Source organism: Phragmites australis, chromosome 11 (genome assembly GCF_958298935.1).
Source record: "Phragmites australis chromosome 11, lpPhrAust1.1, whole genome shotgun sequence".
NCBI classification, from domain to species: domain Eukaryota; kingdom Viridiplantae; phylum Streptophyta; class Magnoliopsida; order Poales; family Poaceae; genus Phragmites; species Phragmites australis.
In genome coordinates, this window is record NC_084931.1 from 27,077,095 (window position 1) to 27,090,750 (window position 13,656).

Consider the following 13,656-nt stretch of genomic DNA (forward strand, 5'->3'; position numbering starts at 1 on the left):
CTGCATAGCTCTCCCGAGAGATGTCATCAATCCCGGCGTACTAGAATGCCAAATGTGCTCTCCTCCGGAAGGGGCATAACCGACACTTGCTGAAATCATGGACAACGTCCGATCCCATTAGCCCGACCTCTCCAAGTTGTCTGATCCATTTGGTGAGGGTCAGTAGCTCCGAAGTTATCAATGGGATGCTCCCCGAGTTGTCGGTGATCTGCACTAGCGCGCTCGGCACGTGGAGGCTGTCCAAGGAGTTGTCTGTCGTGAGGTAGAACCGATCCTCCCTCCAGCCCGACTGCGATGACTTGAAGCCCACCTCGATGTAGGAGTTTATGGAGCCATCGTGGAGATGGAACCCGCAACTTCCGATGGCTGGCTTGATCATCGACCGGAATGTGTAGAAGAACCGAAAGAGGTTGAGGCATGGTTCGACCCCGACATAGTTCTTACACAAATGAGCAAAAATGCTCGGCATGAGAATGGAATTGGGGTTCAGGTGGCAGATGTCGAAGAAGGAAATGACGGTGGTAAAGAATTCAGAGAAGGGTGGCACAAGGCCGGCCAAGAAGAAGGAAACATACATCACAATCTCCCTCTAGAGGGGAGTAGGTGCGCTCTCCCCAGAGCGATACCTCGAGGTCAGGCGGCGGGTGAGAAGGCCGGCGTCGTACATTTGCCTCATCCTTGAAAAGCGGGCTCGCTGCCGGTGTGAGCCATCAGATGTCAGTAGAGTTTGCGGTGGCAAGAACAGTGGTTGAGATGAAGGACTATGGGCGCAAAAGCTTGGAGGCGAAGGGCTCTTGGCGCGAAAGTTTGGGGGCTAAGGGAGGCGCCATAAAGGTTTGTGAAGGACCTCAGTGCTCCAATTTAAAGGGTCGTCGTGGTATCTCAACCGTTGTAGGGCTTAGTCCTTTCAAAATTCTAAAAGCCACGCTTGGGGAATCAAAATTCCCTCGAGTCCGGTGCTATTTCGTTTTCTCCCCTCCCACGTTCTCTCTCTTTATCTCTTTGGACATTTAACCTCTTCTCAGGATGTGATTCCCTGAGTCGACCACTAAGGTGGGCCGCATCGACAACCACTCCCCAGGGCAGACCTGTGCTCACCTAGGTACCAAGTGATGCAACCGGACCTGACCACGACTACACGTCGCACAGTAACCACAACCACTCAGTCCACCATATCCTCGATGGAGCTTGGAGGCTACTATCGGTATAATAGGTAAGGGGGTGTCCACTCGACGGGCCCCAAGCTGTCACGTGTCAATAGACAGACGAATACCCTCAAGACCAAGGCCTCACCTTGCCACTAGGACAGGGCTCCGACGATCAGTCCTTTGGTCGAGGACAAAACCCTACGACTAAGGGCAAATATTCACATAGTCAATTAAATCATGTTTAATGCCACCCACTCAAGTATTTTTCCTTCCTTAGATATTCCCTTTCGGCGAGCAAGGTCGTGGGCAGGCATGGTAGCGTAGTAACCCATCCCGTAGCATTAGGATGACCTCGTAGACGAGTATGACAGTGTTCGATGGTGAGATGGGGCATGCAGGACGACCAAAGCAGGGCGTGCGTGCCTATCTTTCGTCATGATGAGTTAGGAATAGTTGGTTTCGTCAGGTGTAGGTATGCCATAGAGTTTGTCACGGTCATTTGTATATGCATCTTTTCTCTTGTTATATAAAAGGGGGACTTGGCTTGTAAGATGTTAAAAATATATTATGTAACAAGTTCATCTAATCTATAAAAAAATACATATGATATAAGGGTTATTATCTTATGGGAGGTCTGAATCTGAATAAATTTTTTGTGTTCTTGAAGCCATTAGATCTAACTAAAAAATATTGATCAACATGTCCATCTGTGAGGGATTATCCCCTATAGTGACAAGAGAGTAACACTATGCACCACCAATATTAGCTAGACATGGGTGTTGGAATCTGATTCAGATTTAGATGTTCGATTCGCAAAGAAAATTTGGACACGCAAAATACAACTCAGAATCTGACACATGCATTAGAATCTGACTCAGATTCAAATATCCGATTCGATAAAAAAAATTAGACATGGGTCTCCATGTATCAATGTCCACTGAAAATTGTCTAGGAAGAATACCAAATTAAACCAATCGTATTGTTGACCCCGTGTTACCGAAAATGGATACTCTGACTTTGCTAAGCTACTGTGACTTTAGCCTTGCTACAAGCTGCTGGATTAAAAATAGATGGTTAACTATAGTAATCTGCAATAATACTACAATACCTGGCCTACAGTAAATTCCTTATAATACTCGTATAAATAGTACACATGTTACGTAGTTTTACCGTACATTACTATAGCTCATCTCACAAATTACTTTTTACAATACTATTCATTCGTGCCTTCGGTTCAGCAAGTTAGAGGATCCATTTCCGTTGTTAGACCATCTCTAACAGCGGCTTCATCCCAGTCCCGAGCGGCATCCACGTCGGATGCCGCTCGGCGTCACCCCGCAAATGCGTCCAACGGAGTCGGTATCCAGGTCTACAGAGTAGCCGCATCCGTTTTGCTCACCTCAAAATTGTCAGCGTCGGCGAGCGTCCGCATCACTGTTCCTGCGCGCGTGGCACCTAACGGCCACTGCTCCCGCCAACTGGAGGAAGTCCAGAGTCGCGCGGGCAGAGGGGGAGGCGGAGGGAGGAGGAGATCCTCGGCAATGGCCGCCAGTGCCACAGGTAATGTGCAGACAGGTACTGGACAGCTCGACATAGAACCTGCAGCGCGGGCAGCAGTAGATCCTCGTCAGCGCGGGAGGGGGAGGCGGAGGGAGGGGGAGGCGCCGGAGGGGGAGACGGAGGGAGGGGGAGGCCCGGGAGAGGGAGGCGGAGGGAGGGGAGGCGCGGGGAGGGGGAGGCCGCCGCTAGAAGAAGAGATAAGAGAGGACGACGGAAAAAGAAGAGAGAAGAGAACGAAGAGGGTGGTTGAAGGAAAAGATTATAATATAGGAGAGAGAAAATGTGAAGTGAGTTTATGAGTATCTGTTGAAGATGGTTCGAAAAAAAATACTGTAATAATAATAGTGAATAATATAATAGTATTATAGATGATAAAATTTTAAGATAACAGTTAGAGATGGCCTCAACCGGTTCACTGCAATCTTCACACATCTCGCCTGGGTAGACCGCCAATCGCAACCCCGAGTCTTGCTGAACCCATTTTCCCCGCAAATCGACGGCCAGTCGCCCGCGCAGCCAAGCTCGCCCTTCCCGCCTGCGGCCGCCGCCCGTGTCGCCGATCTCGCTGCTCTCCGGTCGGACCACGCTCTCTCCCCGCGAAACAATCGCCGCCTCCGACGCATCCGCAAGCCACCTTCCCCCTGCCCCCTAACTCCCTCCACCGCATCACTGCATCAGCCCTCCGGCGCGGACCCGCGACGCCACTGGGCAGCGGGAGCGTTGACGACACCCAAACCCAACCGACCCAACCCGCAACGCGGCGCGCCCGAAAAGGGAAGGAACTCCTATTCGTTTCCTGCCTCATCTCCTCGCTTTCCGCTCAAAAAAAAAAAAAAATTCGGTCCGCAAAAAAAAATTTCGGTCCGAAAAAAATTCGCCGCACTGCTTAACCCACGCGATTCGCCCCCTCAAATTCCCCGTCCTTCTGGCTCGTTCGCCGCATCTGATCCGTTTCTTCTCCTCGCCGCGGATCGATTCGTGCGCGTGTGGCGGCTGTTGACTGGGCATTAGGGTTGAAGCACCGGGAGGATGGCGAGCCACGGCGCCGGGGCGGCCGCTGCATCCGACGCCCCGCACGCTGAGGTACGTGATGTGACTCGACATATGTCTGTCTATTTTTTTTTCCGTAGTTTAAATTTAGCTGCTGCTTTGATTCCAGCTTATCTCCACCGATTATGATGTGGTTGGTTTTTGTTGTGGATATGATGTAATTAGGAGTTGGGAAGTGCGTGATATGTTCTAATTACTACAGGTGTAGAGGATTCTATTTTTCATGATGGCGTACGCAATTTATTGTACCTTGGGGAAAATGTTTATAACATATACTTGAGCTACAATGATGTGTGCTGGTTTTAGGAAAATTAGATTTGAACTGATTAAATAATTAATGAAGATTGCTCTGCTAGTTGTATCTGTACCAGTTTTTATCAATCTGGTGTGTTATATTACATCGAATATGAAAGTTTTGAGCATACAGAGGTTACTGGTTAGAAGTTAAAACTATGTCGTCTGGGATCTTATGAAACGTCTAGTCACACCATCATTCTACTGGTGATTTTTTTGGCGGTGATTTTTTTTGGCACTGGTCTGAACTTAATATATTTCTACCCCACCTTTCTGGAATCACCATTTAGATTAGAGATGCACTGAGACTGATCACTTTATTTGGTAATGACAGGTCATTGGCATGGGACAGACAAATCCATCCCCTTATCCGCCTATACCTCCTGGGCATCATTCGTGGTCCTCTTCAACGGGGACAGCAACAGTTTCATGGAACTATCCAGTGGACAAACCTAGCCAAGATACTGTTTACTATGATCCACAAAGGGATGTATCGGTTTCAGGAGGTGATCAAAATGTGGGAAGCAGTGCGCATCATACTGCCCAGTCGACTATGGGGACGGAAAACACAACTGACTCTCATGTACCTTACTCAAGTTCAGTTCAACATGGCTACAACCCTGTAGAATATGCCAACTATTATTATAGCTACCCACAAGCTACAAATGATTCTTCTGTCCAGCAAGGAGCAAACCAACATCCAGGTGCAGCTTATCAGCCTCTTACTTCATTTCAAAATTCAGGGTCTTACATTGGTCCTACAAGTAACACATATTACAATGCTGGGGGTCATCAGACGGCGCCAGGATATGGAAGCAGCAGCTACTATTATCAGAACAACACATGGAATGGTGGAAGCTCAGGGAATAATTATGCCCCATCATACCAAAACTACTCATCATCTGATGCAAATGCACTCCAGAGTTCCACTTCAGTGCCTGCCAATTCGTTACCATATCAGCAGCAGTATAACCAGTGGCCATACTATTACGATCACTCTGTGCCAAGTGCTTCTAGCAATCCAGTTGCTGGGAACAGTACCGCAGATAGCATAGCTGTTAACACCTCTTCTGGTTACTCCTATCCTAGTAGCCAGCCACCTCCACCAGGCACTACATCATGGAAAAGTAATTATGTTGCTTCTGCTTCTGTTGCACCTCCTATGAAGGTATTGAACCTCCTTTCACTATAAATTGTTACTCCATGCACATAGTTTTCTTCAGCACAGTCTGTACAATGATTTCTCATAAGTTTTAGGCTGTCTGGCTTTGTTTGCTATTTCAATTCTCTAAAGAACACTCAGGAGAACTGCACATCTTTATATTAACAAGATTCTGAAACCAAAATACTGACTGTTCTTGCTACTTCATTTAGTCAAGTGATGTCTTGATCATCATATATTGGTTACCTATTCCATTGCATTTTTTGCATGCATATTTTATCTAATCAGTGTGTAGTATATTCAACTTAGTTATCATCTTTTCCATGCATTTCAGTGCAGCTGCTCTCTTTGAGATGGGCTTCATCAACTACACATATACCCATTATGATATTGCATATTACAATCTGTAATAATTTTTATTATAATTTATGCATGTATTTCTTGTGGCAGTCACACCGATTATTGTGTGCTGTGGCATAGAGAAGCTTTTAGTGCACGCATGATACAATATACTTTGAAAATTATCCGCATAGCATACGAATAAAGATCAATATTAGTTGAAGTGGAGGAATGTTTAAAAATAAGATGCATGTTATACTGTGTTGAGCCTCTTTGGCTCAATGTCAAGCTGGCATAAGAAGTTTCCTTTTTTCAAAGAACATGCCAATTCCAGTGGTGGAGCTTGAATAAAATTGAGGAGCCCAAACAAAGATAACCATACCCATTTTATCATTTATGTTAGTATTCAAGTGGTGAAAATTTATATTTTCTTGCGTTATTTGTTGAAAAAGGAATGGCTATGGCCCTTGGCTGGGCCTCCAAGAAGACTTTTTAATGTAGTTAGTACATGTACCTATTGCTATCTAATTCATGGCCTGGCTTCATTTACCAAGGTTGCTACTTTTGATTATCAAGTACATCAATATTTTGCATTTGCCAAAACATGAACTTATGATATTTAATTTGGAAATAAGGAAACGCTGGAGCTGTTCTTTGAGAAATTTACAATGCCATTCCATTTTTTTTATGATGATTTGCTTAATTTCTTATGTGCTCTGTAGCATGTAATCTGCTTTAATCATGAGAAGAGCGCTCATCATCTAATCATCACTCTCCAGGATTCAGGTATTCCAGGACCTCAAAATCAATATGCCAATCAGGCAGAAGACCAGTATAGCCAGGCAGCAGGTGTCCCGTGGTCTCAAAATCATTATGCCAACCAGGCATCGGCATACTCTCAGAACACGTTGAGTTGGAATCATGCACCACTAAGAAACCTTGAAGATCAGCGGAGGACTGTAGATTCTAAAGGTCCAAGCTTGAATATTTTGTCGGTCAACCATGTTTCTGAAAAATTTCAACAAAACTTGCAGGGTTCTGTGACAACAGATACTTCCAGCGAAAGCAAAATACAGATCCCAACCAATCCTCAGATTGATCCAGGTTTCTCTATGGTGATGCCGAAGAGTGAGAAGAAAAATTTAGGAGCTGATTTATCAAAGAAACCTGCCTATGTTAGCATTTCCATGCCGACGAATGATGCTAAAGCAACTCAAGTTGGTTCTGACGATGTAATGTTCCGCTCTCTTCTTCACAAGGGAAATAACAATACATAAAGTAAATGCATAAAAAACTGAAATTGTATCTTAATTGGCTAATATTCCATTTGTCAGGATTAAATTCAGTGCATGTGGAGTAAATTGCTTAATTCTTTGGGAAATAAAGCTAACCAAAAAATGCCGTAGCTGGGATCTATAACTCACCATTCTAGGCAAATGAGATATTTTGGTACTTGCATATTAACCATGCATTTTTCATTTCTCCTGTTTAGAGATTTATCCCCTTTTCACTCCGTAATTATGCTATGAGGAACCTCAATCGTTGCAAGGATGATGCCCAGAGGGCAGCCTGCCGGAGTATGATGGAAGAGGTAAATATTATTTTTTGTTCTTTATGTATGGTCTTTATTAGTTGCAAGGTAATTTTTTTGCCAAAAAGACAACAACAGTACCGTTATTACTTTATCTTTTACTATTACTAGTACCTTTATTATCATTATTATTTTCTCATCATCTTTTTAGTTGGATCTTGTGGGTTTCATCTCTAGCCTACCCCAACTTGTTTGGGACAAAGGCTTTGTTGTCCCAAGCATCGCTAGCCATGATAGAGCTGAAGTCCTCTCCAGCATATGTAGGTGAAATGTGGTTCACGAAACAGGGATGTTTCAATGAATATGGATGCTGCCATTCTGGGGCATGACTGATTTTAAGTTTCCAGTCAGACTCACTTAAGATATTGGCCACCAATACATGCCTGTGCTTCATTTTTTAAGCTTTTCCCCTACTACGTCAATTTTGATTTGTTTAAATGATAAATCGACTCTTTAATCTCAGTTGTTTGTTATTCTTTTTCCATAATTTCAGATCATGAGTAAAGCTATTGCTGATGGAACCCTTCTTACTATGAATTGGAACACTGAACCACTATTTCCTTTGCCAGAAAGTGTTGTGGCTATGACTGAGAAAAGGTGTGCGTGCTTCTTTTCAACTCCCTCCCCTGACAACAAATAAAGGATCTAGACCTTGACAATGTGGTTGAGACCTTAAATACATTGACTGATGCAACTTTGTAGCCTGTCGTTTTGGAACTTCGGTACCACACAGGCACAACCAACACTAGTATGAATTAATGAATTTTCAGATCACACCTCAACAGTATCACCTTCTGATTAATTTGTATTCTCTGAAGCTGACACCCTCAAAAGCTACCAAGCTAAGAAAATGTAATAATATTTCTTTTTCGGTAATAATTGCCAGTCGTCAGATGACCTCAATATAAGTTATGGACTTCTACCCGTAGGGCATTTTTAGCCTCGTAGCTCATATACTTAAACAGTTAGATGAATGGTTTTGGTGCTTAGCAAATGGATATCCGTCTAATCTGCTGTCCATGTTATATCCGCTACTTGCCCCGAATTCATGGTGTAACTAGGATTCCTTGCTATTTTCTGTTTTTTGCAGAATCAGAGAATCCAGATAATTTTTTCGCTGTGTCTGATATTGTTTCTTTGCAGCAATGCAAACAATCCAAGTCCCTTCTCGTCAGCATCTACCCCAAGGAAACGTGTGAAAAGTAGGTGGGAGCCTGTTGTGGACGAAAAAGTTACCAATAAGGTGGAACAAATAGCAAAAGTGTTTGTCAATAGTAATATCCACAGTACTTCGGAACCTAAAAATAGAACGGTAAGCACTAACCTGTTGCTCCTGTAAAAATCTTGTCTTCAAACTGTTAACATACAGGAGGAATGGACTCCCATATTGTTATTCTGAGCTTCCATTTCCAAACTGCCATTATCAATATATGTGGTATTCCAAGCTAGTTCTTGTGCTCTACTAAGCCCATTCTTCATGATATTAGCTAAATCCATTGCAGGGCGGCAGTTGGGATCATGGGAAGTTTCACCAGTCTCGTCAGGCACCTTTAAACAAAGTCAATCAGAGGCCTGCCAAGAAGCAAAAGATCTATAGTAATTCAAGTCAAATACAAAATGGAAATGCTTCAAGTGACAGTGATAAGGAGCACGATCTAACCAAATGTTATGCCAGTGCAACCGCGCTAGCAAATTCACCTGAGGAAAAGAAACGTAGGGAGCATAGATCTAAGCGTTTTGAAAAGAATCAGGATTCATCATTAAAATCAAGAAACTCCTCTGCAAATAAAAATGCAGTGGATAATATGCATACCAGAAGAGCTAGTTCATCTCTTCTTACTAGAACATACGAAGAAGGCACTAGCATGGCTGTAGAGGATATGGATTGGGATGCACTGACAGTCAAGGGAACATGTCAAGAAATTGAGAAACGATATCTACGCCTTACATCAGCACCTGATCCTTCCACGGTAATAACACTCTCCAATTATCTTGCTGAACTCTAGATTGAAAAGCATCACTGACGGTGACCCTTCAATTTCATAGCTGCCGCTTGATCCTTTCTACTGTTTGCCTTCTCTGAGTATGTTATTTTCAGGTAAGGCCAGAAGATGTCTTAGAGAAGGCTCTTGCAATGGTTGAAACATCTGAAAAGAACTATCTTTACAAATGTGATCAACTGAAATCTATTCGCCAAGATCTTACAGTTCAGAGAATCCAGAATGAACTGACCGTCAAGGTAGTTTTCAGCTCTACATTGCATTCCTGCTGTGCTTACTACAGCGTATTATTAAGTAGAGAAGTGAACACTGCCTATTTTTCTTACTATGGTCAATGACTCAAGACATCACACAAGATATGTTATTAGTGCAAATGCTATAATTGGCCATAAGAAAATATTCATCAATCTCGTGCACTAGGGCATTTTTTCAGCAATGTGAATGCTTTTATAACATTCAGGTTACTTGTTTCAGGTTTACGAAACTCATGCCCGTTTAGCAATGCAAGCTGGTGATTTACCCGAATATAATCAGGTCTGCCTGTCTTTCTATTTGGTTCACATTTTGAAATATCAATCAAATAATTATATGGATGTTCTTTTGCCAGTAGTTTTGTAACTTCATATAGTGTTTAAGAAAAAAAATATAGAGAAGATAAAGGTCCAGGTTGGGTTTTGCTTTTGTTTCGGTAGATTGGCTTATTGGCAATCCAATGTACAATTATAGCAGCTACTAGGTTGGGTAAGTTGGTTTTTCACTGATATTCATCATGAAGATCACTGCTACTGATTCTGGAATGCTGATTGGGACTAAAACTTGTTTCTGTATTTGCGTAAAATTTATATTTGCAATCTTGACGCGAAATACATACCCAGAAATCTACTCTACTGCTTTATGAATGTCATAGTCCTAACTGTTTCTTCATCAACAACTCTTGCAGTGCCAGTCACAGTTGAAGAGGCTATATGCAGAAGGAATCAAGGGTTGTTATTCTGAATTTTCTGCTTACAATTTGCTCTGTGTCATGCTACACTCTAATAATAAACGAGACTTGCTGTCATCAATGGCAAGGTATATGTTGTAAATAGTAGCATATCGAAACCCATTGTTAGTTCTAAGCGGGCCTTATTTGATATTTTCAATGTTTTCAGCTTGTCAAAAGAAGCCAAACAAGATGGGGCTGTTAAGCATGCACTTGCAGTTCATGCTGCCGTTTTATCTGGCAATTATGTCCTATTTTTTAAACTATACAAGCAGGCGCCCAATTTGAACTCATGTCTCATGGGTAAAGGGCAATTTTCTATCTTTTATTTCAACTTAAAATGTACTATTGTTCTTGGAAGAGGTTTTTTAATGTCTATAATCATTCTCTTTAACAGATCTATATGTGGAGCGGATACGCTTTGAAGCTATGAAATGCATGTCTAAATCGTATCGCCTAACTGTACCTGTGGGATATGTTGCACATATTTTGGGATTCTTGAGATCAGATAGTGAAGGTTGTGTAATCAATGGGGATGATGGATCAGAAGAATGTGAAATATGGTTAAAAGCGCATGGGGCTGTTCTTTCAGTAGATAACGGTGGAGAGTTGCAGATAGACATGAAGGTACCAGTCCTCTCTCCCTCCCTCTCTGGACAGTATAATAAGTTTCTTGTGCTTATTAAATTAATTGCTTCCCAATCATCTAAGATATGGGAGGGTGCTATAGTTTACAAGCCGCAGCCCCAACTAGATGGTTTAGTGGAGACAAATAGATCCATGTGTTTCCTGAGTAAGGTAAACACTAGACAGCTCCAATTGAAGAACTGCTTGCTTTGGATTATGCTAAACAAGCACGCTCAGATTCCTGTCCTGTGACTCCTGTCAAAGTTTGCAAGAATGATCTAACAAATTGAGTGCATATCATTTAACTAAATGCTCGACTGTTATGCTAAAATGTGCTATACCCTGTCCATGCTTTAGCATAAGTCTGTCATCGCAACTCTCAGCCATTGAATTTAGTCGTCTCCTATATTCTAACATGCAGCTTTTTTTGCATTACCTTTACCTTGCTGCACAGGCTTCTGCTGCTACACTTTACATGCCGGAGCCAGAGAATGCTGTTGCACATGGTGACGCATCACTTGCCGTTAATGATTTTTTTGCACGAGCATCTTAAAAGGTATAGCAGTGACGGTTGATACTCGGTAGTATTGGTGCTGAGCTGTGGATGTATTGCACTTCTTCAGTAGAAAATATGCAACGGGAGCACCAGATGAATCAGTTCAAGGATAGAATCTGAGCGAGGATATGGTTAGCTGGTTCCGGCATTTGCTAATTGATCCAATCATCCAGAGCTGCACTCTGATGAGGTTCTTTGAGAAGGCAAATTCTGAAGCAGCGTTAGCCGACACGAGCTACCAGCACAGAGCTACATGCTTGTGTGGCGAGGGTGGCGTTGTATCACAGATTTACCTACCAGGCGTCGAAGTGTAGAAAATGTTGAGAAACACGACCAAAGCTTTGACGCATACATGTATTCTTTTGGGGCACCTTTCTCTGGCGGCCCTGTTGTCTGTGTAGGCTGTAGAGTGTAAACTATTTGTTCTATAGAAATATCAATTTTTACTTGCGGAAGAGTACTTATTGCCGAGTGCTAGTACCATTTTGTACATGTTCCTGCTATATTTTGCTACTCCTATTGTGAGTACTGTCAACGATCTACCGGGATACAAAAACCGGCCAGTGTTAGCCCTCTGGTGGGAGGGCACCAGCGGACAGGCCACCTATCAAGCGGCCGCCGGGGGCGTGCACGCGATGCGGCGCTGGATCCAGCGTTCGCCGAGCACGCGGGCGGAGCGTGCGGGTTGGGGTTGCAGTCTGAAGAGGGTTGCAGCTAGGGTCCGATAAAAAGCTAAGGCTCACGAGTTAGATTGGGCTTGTAAAGGTTTAGGTCAACTCAGCTCGTTGTTCAAACGAGATGAGCCTGAGCCACCTTACTAGCTCGTTTTTTAATCGAGTTGAGCTAGCTGGCAAGCCAAATGAGCATGTGCCCTTGTCTAGTGTTCGTAATCGTCTCCTACTTCCTCTGCGAATAGCACCTCCTTTTCATCCTCCTCATCTCCTTGCTCATCAGCCCCTCCCACACCCTGCACCCCTCCTCCGCCTCCACCTCCAACGCCCTCGCCACCAGAATCCCCCGCGGCAGTGGCTCCTCCGTCTCCGCTACCAGCATGCGTCGCCTCCCCGTCGACGTCCGCAAGCCCTCCTTGCACGTCGTTGTCACTGAGGGCGTGGGGTTCCTCGGCAACCACCTCGTAGACAAGCTCCTCGTCAGCGGTGACAGCGTCATCATCGTCGACAACTTCACAGGCCGCAAGGACAGCGTCACGCACCATCTCGGCAACCTGTGATTCGAGCTCATCCGCCACGAGCCCATGACGTCGTCGAGCCCATCCTCATTGAGGTCAACCAGATCTACCTCCTCGCCTGTCCCACAGGCCGCATCCCCCGTGGGTCTCATCGGTCTCATCTCTCTCCTCCATCACTACTCCCCACTCCCCATCCCCAACCCCACGCCACATCGCCACCGCCGCCCGCACCGTGGAGGTCGCCATCGCCCGTGTCGTGGAGGTTGTTGTCGCCCGTGTCATGGAGGTCATCATCGTCACTCGCCTGCGCCGTGGAGGTTGTAGCCTCATGCCATGCCGCCCGCCGTCGTCTGGGCCGTGTCGTGGAGGCTGTCACCGCTCGCTCGCCCTCGCCATTGGCAAGCTCGCGAGCTGGCTCGAACCAGCAACCGAGCCGAGTTGATCCAACATTTTAGCTCAGTTTGCAAACCAAGCTGAGCTTTCACGAGGCTCGGCACGGCTCGTTTCCAGCCTGGTGACAATGCCACAGAATATATATATATATATATATATATATATTAATATTTGCAAAACTACATAATAGTTTCAAAAAATAACAACAATAGGCTACCGTCACCCGTTCATCGGACGAGAGACCTTGCTCTCGTCTGATGAACGGGTGAGACCTTATGGGCCCCGGCTGGTAGGGCATACTAAATGCTTTTTCCTGAGGTCTTGCTCGCATCCGCTAAACGGGCGAGATCTTCCTCACTGCAACGCTAGATGGGCCCACCTAAAAGGTGTCACCTAAATAGTGGGTCAGACCTTTTGGGTATATAAATCGGCCGCGTCGGCCTTGCAGACATCAGCATGCCATTTTCTTCCAACACAGCCAAGAGAGAGGAAGGAGAGGAGGAGAGGGGAGGGGAGGGGAGGATAAATTTTACGGCGAAGCCCTGCCGGGGGAATGATGTATGTTTTTTTCTCTATTTTTTACAAACTTGGTAGGATAGCCACTACTGCTAGGTTTTGACATTGGTTAGAGGTTAGATCTATGGTTTTTTTTTTTACAAACCTGGTAGGATAGCCACTAGACGAAGGTTACAATGTAAATCTAGGTTTAGAATTAGGGTTAGATATAGTTTAGCAACTAGATCATGTTTATACGTATATTTTAGT

At 44.4% G+C, this 13,656-nt stretch overlaps 1 protein-coding gene across 2 annotated transcripts; it reads left to right on the forward strand.

Annotated features, from left to right (window-relative positions):
• The first annotated feature begins 3,141 nt into the window (after positions 1–3,141).
• LOC133884446 (SAC3 family protein A-like) lies at positions 3,142–11,757 on the forward strand. 2 transcript variants are annotated; one of them, XM_062323863.1, is made up of 13 exons: positions 3,142–3,791; positions 4,387–5,220; positions 6,333–6,785; positions 7,046–7,144; positions 7,638–7,741; positions 8,288–8,456; positions 8,647–9,114; positions 9,243–9,383; positions 9,619–9,678; positions 10,085–10,215; positions 10,296–10,429; positions 10,524–10,753; positions 11,208–11,757. In XM_062323863.1, exons 1-13 carry the CDS (start codon positions 3,738–3,740, stop codon positions 11,304–11,306), a joined length of 2,976 nt encoding a protein of 991 aa, XP_062179847.1. In that variant the 5' UTR covers positions 3,142–3,737; the 3' UTR covers positions 11,307–11,757. The 2 variants fall into 2 exon arrangements, with proteins under 2 accessions (XP_062179847.1, XP_062179848.1); XM_062323864.1 differs by lacking the exon at positions 3,142–3,791 and having other exon boundaries at positions 4,615–4,756; positions 4,849–5,220.
• Positions 11,758–13,656: the final 1,899 nt, after the last annotated feature.

Coding starts and splice junctions, on each gene's coding strand:
- LOC133884446 (XM_062323863.1), top strand. CDS start 3,738: ATGGCGAGCCACGGCGCCGGGGCGGCCGCTGCATCCGACGCCCCGCAC. Junction 5,221..6,332: donor CTGTTGCACCTCCTATGAAG/GTATTGAACCTC, acceptor ATCACTCTCCAG/GATTCAGGTATTCCAGGACC. Junction 8,457..8,646: donor CGGAACCTAAAAATAGAACG/GTAAGCACTAAC, acceptor AATCCATTGCAG/GGCGGCAGTTGGGATCATGG.